At 37.7% G+C, this 21,612-nt stretch overlaps 1 protein-coding gene across 1 annotated transcript; it reads left to right on the top strand.

The window, feature by feature from the left end:
* The first annotated feature begins 373 nt into the window (after positions 1–373).
* On the top strand, positions 374–20,374 carry parp10 (poly(ADP-ribose) polymerase family member 10). The gene is made up of 11 exons (XM_049476379.1): positions 374–421; positions 1,044–1,216; positions 3,241–3,477; positions 4,536–4,766; positions 5,965–7,040; positions 7,162–7,374; positions 8,263–8,398; positions 9,915–10,859; positions 13,269–13,402; positions 13,509–13,683; positions 18,835–20,374. The coding sequence occupies exons 2-11, from the start codon at positions 1,045–1,047 to the stop codon at positions 19,128–19,130; spliced, it is 3,615 nt and encodes a 1,204-aa protein (XP_049332336.1). The 5' UTR covers positions 374–421; position 1,044; the 3' UTR covers positions 19,131–20,374.
* Positions 20,375–21,612: the final 1,238 nt, after the last annotated feature.

Here is a 21,612-nt window from a genome sequence, read left to right as displayed (position 1 = left end):
ATACAAGTGGAATACATATGCTGATAAGTAGGCTAAGCTAGATATTTTATATTATTTTATGCCATATAGTTTTTTTACAGGGGATTTTCATGGCAATATGAATGTTCTAAATCATACTAAGCACATAATATAACACATATATTAACACCTAAATATGTTTTATTTTATCATAGTTTCGAACACATACACTTTTATATTACAAACATATTGGTACTAAAACAGCCTTTTATACAATTGTTTTTATATTTGTCTGTGTTTTTTATTAAAAGAAAAATACTTTAGCTGATGTTCAGGCTGGATTGAAATAAAAAAAAGAATTAAATGAATTAAATAAACATTAAGTAATAAACCAGTAAAAGAAAGACAGAAACAGGAAGTATTATTCTGCGTCATGATCTGAACCCAAGCAGAAAGACTGCAGGTGAGTCCAGGGATGTAAATATGGGATATTATTGATTGAAACGAATATTTTGACATTATGAACACAGATTTTATGCATTTAAACTGTTATTTGAGGTAAAACTGACCGCGCTTCGTGTTTGTGTAGAATAAGACTGCGCGTTTAAGAGTTGTGTGATTATGGGCCGCTCGTGGTTTCAGTTTCTCTTCATTAGAACTGAATAATAAATGTGAACAGGGTGAGAAAAGGGCGAGGCGAGGCGAGCGTTTATTCAGATCATCTGATTATGTCTTTATTCTGAATCCCAGCACGAACAGATTTAAAAAATGGCGATTTAATGCACAAACACTCGGTCGAGTTCTGCGGTGTTTTCGTTTCTTCCTAACGACCAGATAGATACTTATCTTTAACAGCGGCTCATCAGTTCAGTGTTTTTACAGGATAATATTCTCATATACTCATGAGCACTTGGTTAAGGACAGTTCTGTGCACGTAGTTAATAAGAGCTTGGTGTTTGGTGATTTGGAGGAGGAGGACTGTGATGATGGACTTTGGATAGTCAGTAGAAGAAGCTCTGAAGCCTGTGCTTAAGGAAGCGCAGCAGCACTTCGCTGTAGTGAATGCAGTCTTTCCTGCTGATCAGGATGGCTGATGGTAACCCGGAGGACAGAATCTTGGAGGTTCTGGGAATCCCAGACGATGTGGACGACGAATTCCTATCGCTGTACTTTGAAAACAAGCGGTCAGGAGGAGGAACCGTGATTTCACTGGACAGAAATGGAGACCGAGCCCTGCTGGAGTTTGAAAAAGCTGAGGGTAAGAAAACCTAATGCCTGAAAAATATTAATAACATTTACTTTCACTGCATACTAAACCATTAATCAAGCAAAAACAAAAAGGAAACATTCATAAAGGTAGAAAAGTGGCATTAATTTAATCAATAAGGTAACAGTATTAGTTAAGGTAGATGTTATAAAGGTTAAAAGCTAACATTATTAATTGTAATAAGTTGTCATTAGCAGATATGTCAAGTAAGGAAGTACAAATAATTTTTTACCTTACATTTGGTTATACTTTACTGGTAATTATTATTCAGACAACCTTTTACTTCTACTTCTTACATTTTTATGCAATGATCTATACTTTTTAATCCTTACATTTTAAAAATACCCTCATTACTCCTATTTCATTACAGCTTGTTTTTATTCTACCTTTTAATAAGTCAGAGAAAATTCGGATAGAGTAAATCTAATTGTGGTTGGATGAAAAGTATAAACATATACCATTCTCACACCCTATTGGTTTATTTACAATCTATCACACCTGCACACATCACACTACACTCATGCAAGAAAAATAGCATGCAAATGTAGCCTAGTATCAAGATCTTCTTTAATATATATGCATTGTACTAGAATGCATTTATTTTCAATGGGCACATATTCAGCTGAAACATTTTTTATGACATTCTAGTTATTATGGGTGGGTGGGGCATAAGTTTTTGTCCTTAATGGCATTTCCCCCCTTACATTACTTTATTTTTTTACTTTAAGTAGTTTTTAAAGCATTACTTTTATTTGAGTGAAAAGCTTGAACTGAATTGAACTTCTACTGGAGCATTTTAAACCCTAGTTTCTATACTTTAACCCAAATAATGAATGTAAATACTTTTGACACCTTTGGTCATTAGTAAAGGTTATTATACTGAAGGTAAAAGGTATTATGAGTACAGATAATGAGCTGTCATTGAAGGATGTAACTAATTAATATTAATTTAGACAATACACTCTCATTAATAAAGGCAATATGCTGCCATTAATAAAAGAAAAAGTGTAGATTTAATAATGGGAATAGCATAGCATTAATGAAAAAAGAAGTGTTAATTTAGCTGATTATCTGTCATTGATGAAGGTAAATGGTAGCATTATAAAGGGAATAAGGTTACTCGGATTAAGTTCTGTTTTTATATTGAACGCTTCAAAGTTAGGAACTAGCGTTTTCATTTAACTCTATTTTTATATATTATTTTACTATATTTTTAATTACTACAGGTTTAATGATGCACATTTTCAAATGTATTGTGTGATGAGTTTAGTTTCTGAGATCAAGATTCAGTATGACACATAACGTGTTTATTATTTTGATTCTACATGGCTCTGATTATACACAGATACAAGCTATTTCCCCCAAAACAAAATATTACAAAGTTGTGCCCACCCTCAAAACTAACAACTAAACAACATCTAAAGCTAGAAACATTAGTAAATAGATACAATAAAGGGTTAAACACACAAAATGATATTTCTTATTTTTTGACTTTTTAAATCTTTCTAATATATAGTCACATCTTATAAGATATAGAATATTACAAAGTAGCAAAAATTGGTGTTATTTTGCTAAATAAAAAAGCAATAGTAATATGGGAATTGTGGGTCGTTATCCGTATCTAATGATTGGTGTGTATATCTCTGCAAGGCAATACATAAACATTAAAACTGGGAGAAGACCTGAATCAGATTTACAGAGATATATAACAAATAGAGGTTACAATAGCAGTACCATTAAGTTATTAGTGAAGAGTGTTTAAGTCTAATGTCATCCAAATATTTTGCTCTTCAAGTTAGATTAAGTTTAGATATTTCAGATATTATACATATTTAAACACCAGTTTGAACTGTTATTTGTTGGAAATTATATTATTCTGATCAAAAACAAGACAGTTATTATTAGGTTGCTGCTATTATTAGGTTGCTACATCTAACCTTCTACTATGTAACCTAAGTGAAAGCATACATCGTGATAGTTACAGCAGTAAATTGTGTTTTTTTTTTTTCGGCTAGTTGCTGCCAGAGTCTTGTCCAAAGCCTCTCATTCAATAAGCAATAGCCAACTGACCGTGCGGAAGAAACCTTCAAAGGATCATGGGAAGTTTGTGCTTCGGGGGCTTTCTCCCAACACAGTCCTTGACATGGTGGAGTTGTTTGTGGAGAATCTAACTGGAACCGACGAGTTCTCTCTGTACCCCTCACCTGGACGGGACCTGGTCCTGATTCACCTCCGAAACCCCCTGACTGAGGGTGAGTAGCTAATATTGTAACTCCCAGGTTGTTGCTGTTACTGCTTTTAATTTGGAATAAATGATAAAGATAATTTAACTAGTAGACAGTAAGAGTGAGTGTGGTGTGTGTGGTAAGTGTGGTGCTCGGATAACATTTAATAAGTTTAATAATTTAATATTAGTTTATTAATTATCTTCAGACTAAGATGCTCTTGGGTAACCCAGTGTAGATCATTCTGTTTCAGTTTACAATACAATATTGCTATATATTGAATTGTAACCCCACTGTATTGTAATATGTATTGTGTCACCAAGTTCTTGCCAATACACAGTTTACTGCACTTGTATTGTTTAAACAGCACATGTAGTGTGAGTGCGATTCGTGCATGAGCACGGAACAGGATGACGTCAGTAATTCAGTGTTTAGCTCCCCCGCCAAAAAAAGCACCCCATCTCGGGTGACTAGGATAACCATGATTTTGGCGCATATTTCTAAGTAAGTTAAAGCGGATTATCTCTGCATTTATCAAGAAGAGGCACTCCTGAGAGAGGGTGCTTTTCATGGTGGGGATGTGGAATACAGCACAATATTGTCAAGCCCACTAAGCAGTGATTAATGTTGTAAGCGTGCTCTGGCACGGATTGTTTAAACGCAGTGTGAGTGCAGGCTGGCGGGAGAGCGGGGAGGGGGCAGAACCTCGTGCTCTAGCATTATTCAACCAAACCGTACCTAATGTGACTACACCCTTACTAGATATCCAGCTTAATAAATCTGTGTTGCTTCTGGTCTTTTAGGTTGTTTTGTAAACTTAATGAAAGCAGTCTGAGATACTTGTTCTGGGAGCAGGAAGCAGGCCCACCAAATGTATTTGGTCTCTACTGTTTAAATGGACTTATGTTGCAAATTTTACAATATGCCAATTTTTTTTATTCATTTCTATAGAATGGTTTGAAAGAACAAAAACATTTATTAGTGTTATTTAATTTAGACATGTATACACTTGTTACTATTAATGTTACTGTAGTTGAAAAATAAACCAACCAGTGCTGGACTTTGTGTTTTATGTGCTTTGGCAGGTTTTCAGAAGATTTCTGAGAAAGTCTCTAAAAAGACATTTGATGGAGCAAAGATCAGTCTGGAGCAGGTGGAGTGCACTGACTCTGTTCTGGTGGAGAATCTGCCCCCCAGTGTAACGGAAGACATTCTGACAATGTACTTTGAGAGCAGTCGTAGTGGAGGTGGGCCAGTGATGAGTATCAGCAGAACAGCAGGTGGAGAAACCAAGATCACTTTTAAGGACATAAAGTGTAAGTTCATAAATCATATGGAGAGACATTCAGTGGCTGCCCCATCACACACCACTGCCACTACACAACACTGCCACTGCACAACACTGCCACTACACACCACTGCCATCACACACCACTGCCACTACACATAGATAATAGACCCTACAGCCTATACTCTGTCGCTAACCCTAGATTAAACTTAAATATTAACCTTAACCGGATCTCTAGATTCTAGAGCTTGGATCCTAAATCTTAAAACTGTAAACTTTTACCCTGATCCAAATTCTAGACTCTAAAACTTTAGCCGAAGATGTTAAAAATGACAGCCTAAAGCACAACCCTTAACTGCAACCTTAGATGCTAGATATTAAAACAATTTTTTCAGATATTTTATGAAATCTATTAAAATCTTGGAAAAAGAATAAAAGATTGGAACATAACCATCGTCTGATAGTTTGTAATAAATGCTAACTGAAATTGTGGTGTAATTGCTATTATAGTGGTAAACAAAAATCCACAAACCATATACTTGAATTAAAGTAAAATTAGTACTGAATTAAAAGCATACATTCTCCATTTCAGTCTTTACTTAAGTAAAAGTACAAAACTTCTGAAATTTATTATGATAATAATGCCTATTATCATTTTATTCTAGGTTATTCTAGGTGATTTTTTTTTTAATGAAATGTCAATAATTAATTTGACACCAAGGCCTATGAAAACTACCAAAAAACAAAACAATGTCTGTTAGGTCAAACCAGATGACTGTAAATAACATTTTGAGAAGAAGCAAAGCTTTCGTTTAAGATTAATTTGTATATGTACAAGTTAATGTATTATGATCAAGTTCAAACATGACTTTTATTTTACATCTATATATTACATCACTTATGTAAACATGGACACTCCCAAAATGTCACACTGCTGCACTTTAATTGGACCTTGTGCTTGAAATGTGTAACCAAGTCCAGCAGATCAAAACAAGTTCAAACCACTGTGCATGCTCTTCTCTGCTCTGATTGATGTGCTCGCTTTGTTTTTCTTTCATTTTGAGACATAAGATTTTTGAGTTTGAAATCGAGTAAGTCACCCAACAAGGAAATACTCTGGTATTTGTAAATACTTCATATGTGCTTAACGCCCATATGTCCGTATGTAAAAATTAACTCTTAACTTTTAAATTATGTCTTTTTTTGTCATTTCTTGCATTCAACAGCTGTGGACAGTGTGCTACAGAATTCCCACAGAATAGAGGAAACAGACTTAAAAGTCAAGCCCTATTTTTCCTTTTTGGAATCAGCAGGAAGCAAGGCATCTGAGAGTTTGATAAATGGGACAAATCAGCCGTCAGATGATCAGAACCAGACTGTAAATGAGCCACTGAGCAGCACATCATCACAGCCCATCACAGCAAGTCACAATCAGCCAGCTTTAACTCCAAAACCACAACCACGACCAAGACTGCATTCCAGCCCTGTCTCTCCAAAAACATCTTTACCTCCAACATTGTCCCCTGTTGCAGCTGCTGCACGTGTGGATTATGAGAAAGATGCAATGGAGGTGGTCCCTTCTGAGCCTGAGCCATTAGTCTGCAGTTTATCTGTACCTGATCCCACCAAACTGCAGCTGATTGGCTTGAGTGGCCTCTTGGATGATCTGAAAACGGCTTATCCTAACTTTGACATCACTCTCAAGCAAGATGGTGTGCATATAAAAGGGGCAGGCCATCTGCAAGCTGAAAAACTCAAAAACAAAATCCTGGAGTTTCTCAGCGGCTTCACGCAGGTCCACCTTCCTCTGTGTGCTCTGAAAGCAGAGCTTCTTGAAAAGAAAGGTGTTAAAGATAAAGTTCTGGCTCTGCTGAGACAACAGGGACTTCCGTCTGTTTACATGCTGTCAGACTGCGTGTTAATTGTGACTTCACCCACCATGCACATGGTCAACCAAGCCTGCGAAAAGATTAAGAGCCTAGTTGTCGAAGCTGCTGTTCCCTTAAAGACGGAATATGAAAGCATGCTGTACTGTCAGGAGTTTCACGACTTTAAGAAGTCGCTGGACATGTGCTGTGCTGAAATAACAGACAGTGCGGTCGCCATCGTAACACTGAGAGGCCTGGAGGAGGACGTGAAAGGGCGTATAATCCAGTTTCTCAGCACTCCACTTCAAAAGGAGAGAGTTCTGAGCATGGAGCCGGCCATGCTAACCTACATCCAGCTCCACCATCAGCAGCTGCTGTTCGACATGAACCAGCTCACCACCATTTTACCCCTGGAGTCAGGAGACGGCTTAATGGTAAGTGATGTTACCAGTAAGTTACCAGTTGTCATTAATATCAGCAGAGTTTATTCCTTTGTTCATTGGAGATTGTTTCTGAAGTTCATTAATCAGCTCAGATTCTGAATTTGATTGGCAGATTCGAGGGAATGCCAGCGAGTGTCAGATGGTAGCGGAGGTTTTGGGCAGTGTGGTGGACTCCACACTCACCAAGATCATCACTGTGACCCAGCCGGGCATCGCCCGCTTCCTTGTGCAGGAGGAGGGCACCAGCATCCTGGGAGAAATGACGGCTAAGTTTCAGGTGTATATCAGCATGGAGAAGGTGCACTGGGAGCCTCTGGAGGATCAGGTAAACACTGCTGATTCTGCTCACTTAAGCTTCTTTAATCCATTATTTACAGTATCCATTCTGACTTATCCCGAATTGTCCCTTATGAATTATTCGGTATCTACTATAAACTATTCAGTAACAACTAGGATTTATTAAGTATCCATTATGACTTATCCATTGTTCTTAATGAATTTTTCGGTATCCACTATAAACTATTCAGTAACTACTATGATTTATTAAGTATCCATTATGACTTATCCATTGTCCCTAATGAATTATTCAGTATCTACTATAAACTATTCAGTAACAACTAGGATTTATTAAGTATCCATTATGACTTATCCATTGTTCTTAATGAATTTTTCGGTATCTACTATAAACTATTCAGTAACAACTAGGATTTATTAAGTATCCATTATGACTTATTCATTGTCCCTAATGAATTATTCAGTATCTACTATAAACTATTCAGTAACAACTAGGATTTATTAAGTATCCATTATGACTTATCCATTGTTCTTAATGAATTTTTCGGTATCCACTATAAACTATTCAGTAACTACTATGATTTATTAAGTATCCATTATGACTTATCCATTGTCCCTAATGAATTATTCAGTATCTACTATAAACTATTAATTATAACTACTATGATTTATTCTTTATTATCTACTCTAACTGATTCAGTATCTACTATGCATTATTTAGTTTTCATCATGGCTTATTCCTCTATGATTTATGCAGTGTGTACTATGAATTATTTAGTAACTACTATAAAACGGATATGAAAGTTCTGTAGGGAATGTTTCAATATGATATGTTTCTAAAATTAGGCTCTGTGTTTCTTATATCATCATGTGCGCATGTGTAAATTTTGCATTGGTCTTTTATTTGCTCTTATTGAAGGATATCTTTGAGCTTGCATGGAAAATGACGTCCTGTCAGAATTTCTCGCGGGACTCCTCTGGTCAGCCTGACCAACCTCTGATGGCGACTAAGCTGAACCCCAGTGGCATCCCCTCTGCTGACAAGGGCACTACAGGTGGCTTATTTATAGCTTTTTTGTTTAATGTACAAATAGTATAAATACTTCTATTATACTATAAAAAAACATGTTGACGCCCAACTGACATGTAATTACTAGGAATTAAATCATGATAGTTTTACAGTTCTAGGATCAACATGCACCTAACTTACATTGCTTAAATGAAAAGGATAAAGCTTTTAGCTGTGCAACACTGCATAGCCCAAGTAATATTCATGTTACAGTAGATCCTGTAATATTAGTCTACCCCATCAGTTTGCATGCTTTGTTCACTTTCACTGTCATTTCTGTATGTTTCAGTTTCTCAGCAAATGCAAAATGTAATGAAATCTCTTTTAGGAGCATTTAAATGGTTACCATTTGCACTTACCAGAATGCTTGTAATTGCACTTATCAGATGCAGTGCAACAAATGCGATTTTTTTTTTTTTGCTGTCTGATCTTAGTCATTTTTATACTTAGTACTCTATCATACAAAAGCATTTGCTATGTAAAGGGTGTGTTTGTATTCCCTAAAAGGGTCCCAATTATGGAAACAAAATTTCTTTTGCTTTATCATTTACTGTTATCATGGTTGTACTGCCTAACTAGAAACTGCAATAATATGCTAAAGTATGTCAACTACATACTTAATAAGCGAGTTCTTTAGTAAAGCCAATGGTTCTCTAAAAAACCTTAGTAATACAAACTATTGGAATGCGAAAATAGTTTGTTGGGTGGAAAAAATTAAAGGACACTCTTTTATAAATGATTCTTTATAGGTAATTTTAATTAAAGTGCAGTATGCATTTCTATATATACAGCTCTGTAAAAAAATAAGAGGCTTAAAAATGATGAGTTTCTTTGATTTTACCAAATTGAAAAACTCTGGAACATAATCAAGGAGAAGATCGATGATCACAAGCCATCGAACCAAGCTGAAATGCTTGGATTTTTGCAGCAGGAGTGGCATAACGTTATCCAAAAGCAGTGTGTAAGACTGGTGGAGGAGAACATGCCAAGATGCATGAAAACCATAAAATAAAAAACAGGGTTATTCCACCAAATGTTGATTTCTGAACTCTTAAATCTTTATGAATATTAACGTGTTTTGTTTGCGTTATAGGAGGTCTGAAAACTCATTTTTTTGTTATATCTTTTTTATTTATCTTTCTCTATTTTGCAAATAAATGCTCTAAATGACTATTTTTATTTGGAATTTGAGCGGAATGTTTTCTGTAGTTTATAGAATAAAGCTAGATCTCTTGTAAGCTAAATTAGTCTCTTGTAAGCTGTATATCACTGCATACCAATGGACCTTAGTTGCAGAAGGCTATAGAAACAAAGACTACTTTTAGACCTGGTCAGTTCAAGTGACTAACAAAATCAGGAGACAATCTAGATACTAGTCACAAAGGGACCAGGTGTAAACAGGGACTTAAAACTGCCTGGATGTTTTAACATGTTTTTTAAAGCCTTATAAATTTGCCTAGTTCAGAAAGACTAACAAGGGTCATGTTGATTCTCATTCTCAGCTTGTATTGAAGAAGCCAAAAGGATTTTGTCTGTTTTCGACCACTCTTCCGAGCCCTCCAGTTTAAGAGAGACCGTTATGGAAGAGGAAGAGGATCTGTACTCTGATCCTTCAGCAGATCAGCACGGAGATGGCTCGCAAATGCAGGCTGAGGACTCATCCGCAGCTGCGGATCTGAGCAAACTTTCATCCCTGAACCCCTGCAGCCTGGAGGAGGACGCAGAGCTTTCACTGGCTATTCAGTTGTCCATGGAGACCAACCAAAGGCCAAGCGAACTGACCGAAGACGAGCTGCAAAAGGTTCTGGAGCTGTCCAGAAGTGAAAGCATGGTGGTTGATGAGAGTCAAATGCTGGAGAAGGCTGTGGACGTTTCTCTGCAAGAGGCTGCTAAATCAGCCAACGTTGCAGAGATCAAGGTGTTTGCCAGCTACCCTCATGATCTCATCAGAGTGGACATAGCTTTGAGTAAAAAGGTGGGGCTGAGACATTGTGAGGAAAAAGTGGAACATAGAAGCCTGAGGAAGCTTTCAGCATACCATAAGAGGTGTATAGAGCTTGTAAAGAAAAAGCATGCAGTGGAGATTGAAATCCAGGGCACCACAGCCACTGTCACAGGCTTTAAAGACTATGTCTCTGAAGCGCTGCCTGACCTGAGGGAGGTCCTGAAGAGAGCAGCCAACACAACCTCAGACACAGAGATCCTGAAGACTATACAGTGGGTACGAACTGAACAGGGCAGCTCAGGACCGGTTCCATATCCTCCAGAAGCCATCGTGTTTATTGAGAACGCCTGGAGGTTGAAACGGAAGAAGATAGACATTGTGTTCAACAGTCAGCCCTACACCATCGATCTGGAGAAGATGCAGGAGTACAGCGTGTCCTCTGGAAAGAGTGTGCCTATTGCACGGAAGATCAGCTCAGAGGATTTATATACTGATTTACCAGGTAAGAATGGAGTCATTATAATTGAGAAATTAGAATATATATATACAGTCTTCAGCGTATGTTTGAGCACCCTTGGTTAAATGATGTCTGTCAATGACGATACCACATAATAAACACATACTGGCATACCCTAAAACAAGCTGCAAGGTGTGCGGTTGATTGCTCGCCTATAGGTCATTAAAATAGGGAACAATATTGGAATGAGGGACTGAAAAGTTTCTTGTTGTCCAGACTTGCTCTTTTAGATTGATTGTTTAAATAGTTACAAACTCTGAATGAATTGTCTAAACAAACAGCATTGGATTACTAACGTTTAAAGACATAATAAATTATCAGGAACAATAAATTTAATAAAAAATGTAGACTGATATACAACATGCCAGATTTCTCCATTTGCGGCCCCATTTCCCTTTTTGGAGCGGCCCGCGAGGTATTTTAGAAATAGAATGAAAGTTGGCCCGCTGTTAAGCAGGTTTTTATAATGTGAGATTCAAAGTTTGAACGCTAGGTGTCAGAAACGGGCCAAAGAGTCTAAAAGCGGAGAGAGTGCGCATTTCTAGCGCAAAACACGGGCCAAAGAGTCTGAAAGCGGAGAGAGTGCGCGTTTCTAGTTCAGAAAAACGGGCCAAAGAGTGTAAAAGCGGAGGGGGTGCGCGTTTCTAGCTCAGAAAAACTGGCCAAAGAGTCTGAAAGCGGAGAGAGTGCGCGTTTCTAGTTCAGAAAAACAGGCCAAAGAGTCTAAGGGCGTTTTCACACCAGCACTGTTTGGTCCGGTTTAAACGAACTCTGGTCCGTTTGTAACTTTAGTGCGGTTCGATTGAGCAGGTGTGAAAACAGTAATCGCACTCGGGTGCGGATCAAAAGAACCGGACCGAGACCAGCTAGAGGAGGTGGTCTCGGTCTGGTACCAAACGAACTCTGGAGCGGTTCGCTTTGGTGAGAACGTGATCCAGTCTCGATCCGACCCAGCTATTAAATGTAGTCCATTTATTTGAGCTAAACGGCTGATATAACGCAGTCTAAACTGATATATTAGCCAGATAACGCTAATTACCACAGCTAAGAACAAACGCTGTGTCCGTGCGCGCGCCATCTGCGCCGCATTCACTGCTCACGGCCGTGTAACTCTGTTTACTATGTTTACATCTGCGCTGCACATAGAAACACTGTGTTTAAAAGCGCAAAGTTTCAGCGTTCAGTGTTAAAACACATATATGCGCTGGAACACAGAATCTTCTCGCTATATTTACTTTTTTTGTTTATGTATATTTACTTCCACGCCAGACCACGCTCTGACCAATCAGAGGACACAGCCCGCTTGCGTGTTTATTGGTGCGCATTTTGGTGCGTTTACATTTATGCCTGTGTGAAACCAGACTAAACAGAGGGAGAAAACGCTCCAAGTAAACAAACTCATCAACTGATTCGGACCAGAGAAACGAACTACAGGTGTGAAAACGCCCTAAAAGCGGAGAGAGTGCGCATTTCTAGCGCAAAAAAACGGGCCAAAGAGTCTAAAAGCGGAGGGGGTGCACGTTTCTAGCTCAGAAAAACAGGCCAAAGAGTCTAAAAGCGGAGAAAGTGCGCGTTTCTAGCTCAGAAAAACGGGCCAAAGAGTCTAAAAGCGGAGAGAGTGCGCATTTCTAGCTCAGAAAAACAGGCCAAAGAGTCTAAAAGCGGAGAGAGTGTGCAGTTTTAGCGCAGAAAAAGGGCAAATGAGTCTAAAAATTGCCGTAATAAAGCAGTTTTATATTAAGAGACATCATGAAATGAAAATTTGAAAAATCTTAGTTTACACAACACTGTCAAATACAGATAAAGATAGTAACTCAAGCAAAATGGTGTGTAAATGAAAGTAATCAGGAAAATGTATTATTTTAAGTGGTATATTTCATTATTTGTTTTATTACAGAGTGTGGCCCATGTCTTCAAATATATTTCTCCTTCTGGCCCCCAACAAAAAAAGTTTGGACACCCCTGACTTAAATCAATTTCTGCTCTATTGTCTTAAATTTATTTTTGGATGTTGAACCTAAATTTATTTTAACTTTCTCAAAGCATTTTGGTGTTAAGTAAATTCCAAACATTAACAGATTTCCATAAAACATTTTATTGATAAATGTCCTGCTTTGAAGCCCTTGTATAGAGACTACAGGCTCTGAGGGAGTTTTTGCTTGCCTCTACGCTGGGGGTTCTGTATTTTATGTTCAGTGTTTTATCTGATTCTTTGTTCAGTAAAGTTGCTTTGTGACAAAGCCCTATATAAATACATTTGATTTGATGTGTATAGCAGGAAATTCAATTTGTAAATGAAAAATAGACATTAAGTACATTGATTGTATGTGTACCGGTACACTTGCTGCTTGAAGCTAATTCTAATACTGTGCATCCATATATCATTTTCTTTAGATGATGATTATAGCCTGCTCTCAGATGTGCCAGACACATCTAAAGTTGATGAGGGCTCTGAGGAGTTTCAGGATGTCATCAGCCAATTCTATGACAGCATTCACGAATACCACAACAGAATAAAAATCATTAAGGTAAAATGTGTACAATGCTTTGTATATTTTATTTTGTGAATTAGTTCAAAGTAATTATTTGTCTTGTTTCCTTATTACTCTTGACTGATGCTGTGTGTGTGTGCAGGTGGAGAAGCTGATGAACAAGCTGCTGTATAATCAGTACAGGCTGAAGAAGGCGAGTGTGGAACAGAGCTCGACTCAGCCACAGGTGGAGCGCTCTCTGTTCCACGGCACCAGCGAGACCAGCGTCAAAGAAATCTGTGTTCATGGCTTCAACAGGAGCTTCTGTGGAAAAAATGGTACGTAACTGACCCGAACTAAAACAATTATTCAGCCAAAATTCTTTTGCACCATTTTCTTCTTCAAGTGTAGTTCTGAGGTAAAAAAAATAAAATAAAATAAAAAATGTTCGCAAAATTTAACCTTAAGAGTCAGCTGCTGTTTTTAAGCTTCATTACAAACTTTAATCCACGTTTATAGATAAACGTGTGTTATAGAAAAAAAAACACATAAGCAGGTTATTGGAGATTACATTACCTCATCCTGCAGGCCTAGAAGTGCTCATTCCGCAGGTGGATTGGAAGTATACTGGTAAAATATGAGTATCAATATGTAAACCAGCTTATGCTGTATACAGTAAAATAGATTAAGTTGTAGTTAAGGAATTGCTGGCAAATAATCGTTTTATTGCTGTATAAAACATGTACAAGGTTTGCATTCTTATTGGATGCGCTGTATTTTTCCTGCTAGCACATTCAGAGGGCAGTTTAAATCAGTATGTGCTTTTTATTTTATTATCACCTTACACATTAAGCAAATCCTGTGAAATCATACAGGTGGAGGAATTGGAGATTGTGAAGGAATATTAGTAACTAGGCACAATTTTCAACAACATGCTGAAGTTTTCCTCTTACACAGAGACGATACTAAAGAAATGCCATCAGACACAGACAGAACTTGCTGAGGAAGTTGAAATCATTGGGGGTTATTAAGAACATTCTTACCACCTTCTATTTATACATTTATTGAAGCTTTCTCTTTCAAACAGGGAATAAGGGAGACTGCCAAACCAATAGGACCAGGGAGTAGCCAAACAATAGGACCAGGAAGTAGCACTGGGAATGGGGAAAAACAAAGGGAGCTCTGGACTAAAAAATAGCAAACAGAAAACTGCTAAGCAGAGTTTAGAAAAAAACAGCTAGACTAAAAAAAATAACTGGGCAAACAAACAAAATAAGAAATGAAACAGGTATACTTAGGCAGGGAGGATGCTTGGGAATAAAGAACGCTTCGTAGAGTAGCTAACCGACTGGAAGCATGAGAAAACACAGACCATGAGATCGACCAATACTCAGCGACAGCAAAGAGAAGCAGCGGGCTTGTTAGCCACTCTCCCCAGGTGAAGCCGATCTCTAATCAGGGCTGGGTGGCTGTGCGTGTGTGCGCGCATGTGCTCTGATTAGGGGAAGGCCTTATTTGGGCATAAAGTGCCTCTCAGAGCGTCAGATGTTGGCCACAAGTACCCCTCGCTGCAGAACCACAAGTCCAGGGGGTGGGGCTGGATCTGATCCAACTCTTCCTACGTCGTGTTTTCATTGGTCTGAAGCAGATCGGACTCTTCCCCATCCGGTTTTACTCACTCGCCTTTCGGAGTCAAGTAAACAATCACGAACGTGAAAATTATACATCGTTACACTCTTTTTATAGAACTCTGTTTTTTGTTCGCCGTTTTGATTGTGTATTAATATCTGTAATAATAAATGAACATGGTAGCTGGTAGATAAGACACTCATTGGCATCCTTTATTTTAATTATTTATTTTTTATTTTGTCTTTAGGCCCTTTTTATTAAAGATAAAAAATTATACATCGTTACACTCTTTTTATAGAACTCTGTTTTTTGTTCGCCGTTTTGATTGTGTATTAATATCTGTAATAATAAATGAACATGGTAGCTGGTAGATAAGACACTCATTGGCATCCTTTATTTTAATTATTTATTTTTTATTTTGTCTTTAGGCCCTTTTTATTAAAGATAAAAATGAAATAGTTAATATTTATATAGGAAATTTACAGCATTTTATTATGTTTGTAATCACAGACATGTTCCTTCTTTTAAATCTGTATTGTGTGATTTAAATGTGCTACGTAGCAAATAACATTTTGATCTATAAACGGTAAAAGTCTTAAGGTTGGGTTCCAGGATTTATTTGATAAGATAAAATAAGTCCTGGTCGGGAAACGTAAGCGACACGTGTTAAGTTTAACGACGAATTGAAATGCGATGACTTAAAACCAATGAAAGGAGGTCAGGCTCCACCCCTTGGATCAGATCCAGCCCCACCCCCTGGACTTGTGGTTCTGCAGCGAGGGGTATCTCTGACACCATGCCCTTTGAATTGAGAAGGGTAATGCTGCAGGCCGGAGCACCAGTGGGCGTGACTAAAGGGCGGAGCATGTGTCAATCATTTTCAACTGCAGCCAATCAGATACTACACTTCCGTTGTCAATCACTTTTTATTAAGCCAATCCTCAGACAGACCAAGCTGCCCATCATTTTTACTGCAGCCAATCACCTTAACAGATCTGTTAAAAGAAGGCGGAAACTGCGGTGCTACCGGTTAAACGTAGCGCGATTTAAACTTCTGAACAGCGGTGAAGCTGAATGTGTATACTACAATACTACATTAACAGTTTAAACACATTTATGTGCTACTGTAGTTAGTCCTGCCTATATGCCGCTCTTAAACAGAAGTAACTGAATGAAAACGTTAGAAAAGCCCTGACTTTTTAAAGATTAAAATACTTGTTTTTCTGGAATGGCACTTTCGTGATTTTTTTCCCTTTATTGCTGTTATTGCATTAAATCGTGTATACGTGTGTGTGTGTGTGTGTGTATATATATATATATATATATATATATATATATATACAGGTGCTGGTCAATGAATTAGAATAATTTGAAATAGTGCAATCATGAAATTCTTTGAATGCATTTTTTGTGCAGAAAGCAAATCAGGTGTTCACCGCACCTGTCCTACTCGTTAGACTAATCACAGAACTCGTTACCTGGAAAAAAATTTGCTCAGCTGAGCTTTCCAAAAGGCCCATTTAGGCCATTTAACTGTGACACTGTTGTTTTATTGAATTAGAATAATGGAGAAACCGTTTCATTGAATTAGAATAAATGCTCAAATTTTTGTTTTCTGTGAAGAGTGTTCACTGTGCAGTATAAAGTCAGGGTTGAGTAGAATTTCTAAGTTGTAAAATCAATCATGGGTAAGCAGCGCGACCTCTCAACCGGAATAGTGGCTCAAATTCAAGCTCTTCGCCAACAAGGCTTGACCCAAACTAAAATTGCAGAGCAGCTCGGCATCAGCCAGTCTTCCGTCTGCAAAGCTCTGAAGAAAAACTGCAGCAAGCGCACCAACTGTTCCGGCGTCCGAAAAACTTCTGCTCGCGACAACAAGCAGCTGAGAAAGATCGCAGTCAGCAACCGGTTCAAGTCCACTTCCGAGCTCACCGACTTGTGGAACAAGCAGACCGGCGCTGACGTCTCCAGATCAACCACTTACCGTCGTCTGCGCGAACTCGGCTTCAAATCTCGCGTTCCAGCAGTAAAACCGATGCTGAACAAGAAACAAATGGAGAAACGGCTGAAGTGGGCCAAAGAACATGGCGAGTGGACTGCTGAAGACTGGCAGAAAGTGGTCTTCAGTGACGAATCACGCTTCTGCATCTCCTTCGGTGACCAAGGTCCTCATGTCTGGCGTCGTGGTGGCGAAACCTACAACCACGAGTGCGTGAAAAGATCCGTCAAGTTTCCCCAGAGCGTTATGGTCTGGGGATGCATGTCCGCTCAAGGTGTAGGGAAACTCTGCTTCCTCAAGAAGACTGTCAATGCTGCCGTATATCAAGATGTTCTGGAAACGTTCCTGATTCCGACTGTTGAGGAACAGTTCGGCGAAGAAGACTTCATATTTCAACAGGATCTTGCACCGGCTCATGCGGCAAAGTCGACCAAAGATTGGTTCACTAAAAAACAGCTTGAAGTTTTGGCATGGCCGGCCAACTCGCCTGACCTCAATGTCATTGAAAACCTTTGGGCCATCGTCAAGCGGAAAATTCGCGACAGAAAGCCTACTACGCTGGACCAACTGAAGCAGAACATCGCCACTGCCTGGGAAGCTGTGAGTGCGGAAACTTGCGACAAGCTGGTCAAATCGATGCCGCGGAGACTTCAGGCAGTCATACAAGCCAAGGGGGCAGCCACAAAATACTGAGAAAGTGATGATTGTAATTATAATAAAAATTATTCTAATTCAATGAAACGGTTTCTCCATTATTCTAATTCAATAAAACAACAGTGTCACAGTTAAATGGCCTAAATGGGCCTTTTGGAAAGCTCAGCTGAGCAAATTTTTTTCCAGGTAACGAGTTCTGTGATTAGTCTAACGAGTAGGACAGGTGCGGTGAACACCTGATTTGCTTTCTGCACAAAAAATGCATTCAAAGAATTTCATGATTGCACTATTTCAAATTATTCTAATTCGTTGACCAGCACCTGTATATATATATATATATATATATATATATATATACGTACACATACGTATACACGATTTAATGCAAGACAGACAGACAGACACTTTATTGATCCCCGAGGAGAAATTTTGGAATTACTGCAATAAAGGAAAAAAATCACGAAAGTGCCATTCCAGAAAAACGAGTATCTTTGATTTAAAAATATCTAAAGTCAGGGCTTTTCTAATGTTTTCATTCAGTTACTTCTGTTTAAGAGTGGCATATAAGCAGGACTAACTACAGTATCACATAAATGTGTTTAAACTGTTAATGTAGTATTTTGTAAAACACATTCAGCTTCACCGCTGTTCAGATGTTTAAATCGCGCTACGTTTAACCAGTAGCAACGCAGTTTCCGCCTTCTTTTAACAGATCTGTTAAGGTGATTGGCTGCAGTAAAAAATGATGGACAGCTTGGTCTGTCTGAGGATTGGCTTAATAAAAAGTGATTGACAACAAAAGTGTAGTATCTGATTGGCTGCAGTCGACAATGATTGACACATGCTCCACCCTTTAGCCACGCCCACTTGGGCTCCGGCCTGCAGCATTACATAGATGTTTGAATTGCCCCTTGGGGATAAATAAAGTAATCTGAATCTGAAATCAGTGATGAATTATGTTATTAATTAGAGGAAATTAATTGGTTAATTAAATTAACCAACAGAAATGGCATCTACACAAAGAACTGTAAGTGAGTATGTGTTGATTTAGGCATGTGCTATCTACAGTTAGCATAAGGCTAATTGTTGGTGTTAGCTACATTTAGACTACTAGAAGAAAACATTAGACACCGAACTTGACATTATGCTTCCTTATTACCTTATTCAGTCATTGATACTAACATAAATATATATTTATTTCCCACAGCTACTGTATATGGGCAAGGTGTGTACTTCGCTGTAGAATCTGCTCTGTCTGTGTCGGACACCTACTCCCCACAAAACGCTGACGGACACAAGTTTATATTTGTAGCCAAAGTGCTGACCGGAGACTACACCGTGGGAAGACATGAAATGAAAGCTGCGCCACCGAAGGAGGGTTCTGAAATAGCTGCCCGGTATCACAGTGTGACGGATAAAATAGACTCCCCAACGTTGTTTGTTATCTTTAATGACACACAGGCATTCCCGCAGTACCTTATTACATGCAAGAAGGTTAATTGAAGTCCGATTGGAGCTGAGTAAGTTTCATCTGAGTAAGAATTGTATTTTAACAAGTGTAGTATGATTGGTTAGGTGGTTTAGGATAAAGTACCAGTGTAATTGCCATAAATTCCCATATTCCCACTGATGCCACAGGCTATAATGTTTTGTGGTAATTTCTGTCAAAATATGTTGTTACAACATATTACAACACAACTACCATCACTTAAACAGTAGGAACTACAGGCACTGCAAATTCATATTGGATTAAAGTCACTCCACGATTATTTCTAAGAGACTGCAGATACACACTGCAGATTCATACTTGAATTAAGCCAAACACAGTGATAACTGTCAGAAAATAACATCTGTGTTTTTGTTAGCTGGGATTATACACAAGGCAAATTCATATTGGATTAAAATTGTTTTAAAAATTGTTAGTCAGACTATAATAACTACACATACTTCAAAATTATACTGGATTACAAAAATACCACAGATAAAGCTCCAGTATGTACTTCATGATCTGCCTGTTCTCTACAGATTTAAAATATTAGGTTTAATATTAAGGTCAATCTTACTAAGTATGATTTAACTGTGGTTTCGATGACTGTAGTTTCAAGTCACGTCTTAAAAAGTGGTATAGAGATGCTCTTACTTTACCTATTACTCCTTTATTAAGATTGCTATGCCTGAAATTACAAAGGAAACAGGTCAGTGAACTTTACAGATTAAAGCCTGACATGATCTGCTGTATAAAAAAAAGAGAAGCGCCAAAGATGTTTTTCTCAGTATGAAATAAAAAAAATGCCTTACCGTGACGGTTGAATGTGAGCTTGGCTTGGATGTGGGCTTCTTATTGTCGGGTCTTCTGTCTTCTCTGTGCTTTTAGTAACTTTGTCTTCTGCACTTTTTAACATAAAAGATTAATACAAATACCGTAAATGCATTTATTATTTAGTCTATCTAGTCTAATCAACTGTAGCCAAATTTCTTTCCATAGAAACACATATTTTAATATGCCATTGCTGTATTTAATGTGAATGTAATGAAAGAATGGTAAATAAAAGTCTGTTTACCAGTGTCCAAAAATGTGTGTATGTAAGTGTATAAGAGTACTCATGAACTACAGCCCTTAACTACTCTGTGTAGGCTGCCATTGCTAGTGTGGATTCAGTTACACACTTGGAGGATAATGTGATAAAGACAAGAAATCCTTAATGTCTGTAAGGTGTGAAAAGGACTATTAAACACAATTTAATAGAGCTTGCCTGTATTCCATTGTTGATACATTAGCATCATTTATTGCTTTACATTTTTATAAGTAATTCAAAAGGCACTTATACGTTACCAGCTTGCCCTCAACTCCCCAAACACACTGGTATCAGTATTGTATAACCCCAAATCAGAAAAATGTTTGGGACAGTATGGAAAATGCTTATTAAAAAAGCACAGTGTTTCCTACATTCCCTTTGTCTTTTGAACACAAGATCTTTTATGTTTTGTCTCGTCAACTTTAATTTAAAAATGTAATTTATTAATATACATCAATTTCTGCATTTCAGGCCTGCAACACATTCCGAAAAGTTATGTCAGTAAAGCATGTATCACTTTTTAATGTTGCTTTTTTGTCAAACATTTAAAATATGTTTTGGAGCTGGTGATGAAGTGTTCTGCAGCCATGACAAAGATATGGTCCTGAAGGTCTTAATGTACTTTTCTGCATTAATGCTGCATCACACCACCATACCACTACAGACCTGGCTTTTTGACTTGTTGCTGATAACAGTCTGGATCGTCCTTTTCATCTTTGGTCTGAAATATATGGCATCTATTTCTTCCAAAAAAGATTTGGAATCCCACTGCATCAGTCCCCAGTCCCAGATGCCTTTAGAGCCCAGATAATTTTATGACACTTCTGGACATGGTGAACATAAGGCTTCTCTTTTTTTTTTATTGTTTTATTATTGTCATTGTATTGTGGTGACAAAGGTTTGTCAAAGGTGATTTTATCAGTGTGGTCAAGAAATGAAATAAAAAATAAAGGAAATATAAAGTATTTCACATTAAAATGAATATAGTACCATTACATAACTTCTACATTATAAAAACAAGCAAAAGCTGGTATTCAAAAGGGACAGTCTATAAATAATAAACAAAGATAAACAATTTTCTTAAAGCCAAAGTAATTATAATGTTATATTAAAATGTTAATGTTAAACACTTTGGGATGCACTAGGATCCCTGTTTCAGCTGCATATCTGCCCATTAAAAATGGGAATGCAAATACATTTTATTATATTGTATACTATTCTTTTTAAACAATAAGAGTCCCGAATAAAAACAAGCCCAAATGAAGTAACAAATCTATTTTTAAAATGTAAGAAATGTAAAAAAGTTGTCAAAAAATACTTTAGTAAAGTATGGATTACAAAAATTTCGTAAGGTAATTAAGAGTCAAACCTGGAAAGTGCACTAGAAAGTGCACAAGTGTACACAACGC

Source organism: Astyanax mexicanus, chromosome 3 (assembly GCF_023375975.1).
Source record: "Astyanax mexicanus isolate ESR-SI-001 chromosome 3, AstMex3_surface, whole genome shotgun sequence".
In the NCBI taxonomy this organism is placed as follows: Eukaryota; Metazoa; Chordata; class Actinopteri; order Characiformes; family Acestrorhamphidae; genus Astyanax; species Astyanax mexicanus.
The sequence above is the reverse complement of the archived record's forward strand: the minus strand, read 5'-3'. Positions and strand labels throughout refer to the sequence as shown.

Excerpts from the sequence above, each read along its gene's own strand:
- parp10 (XM_049476379.1), top strand. The coding sequence starts at position 1,045 with ATGGCTGATGGTAACCCGGAGGACAGAATCTTGGAGGTTCTGGGAATC. Across the intron at positions 7,041-7,161 it reads AGTCAGGAGACGGCTTAATG|ATTCGAGGGAATGCCAGCGA; the intron begins GTAAGTGATGTT and ends TTTGATTGGCAG. Across the intron at positions 8,399-9,914 it reads TGCTGACAAGGGCACTACAG|CTTGTATTGAAGAAGCCAAA; the intron begins GTGGCTTATTTA and ends TCTCATTCTCAG.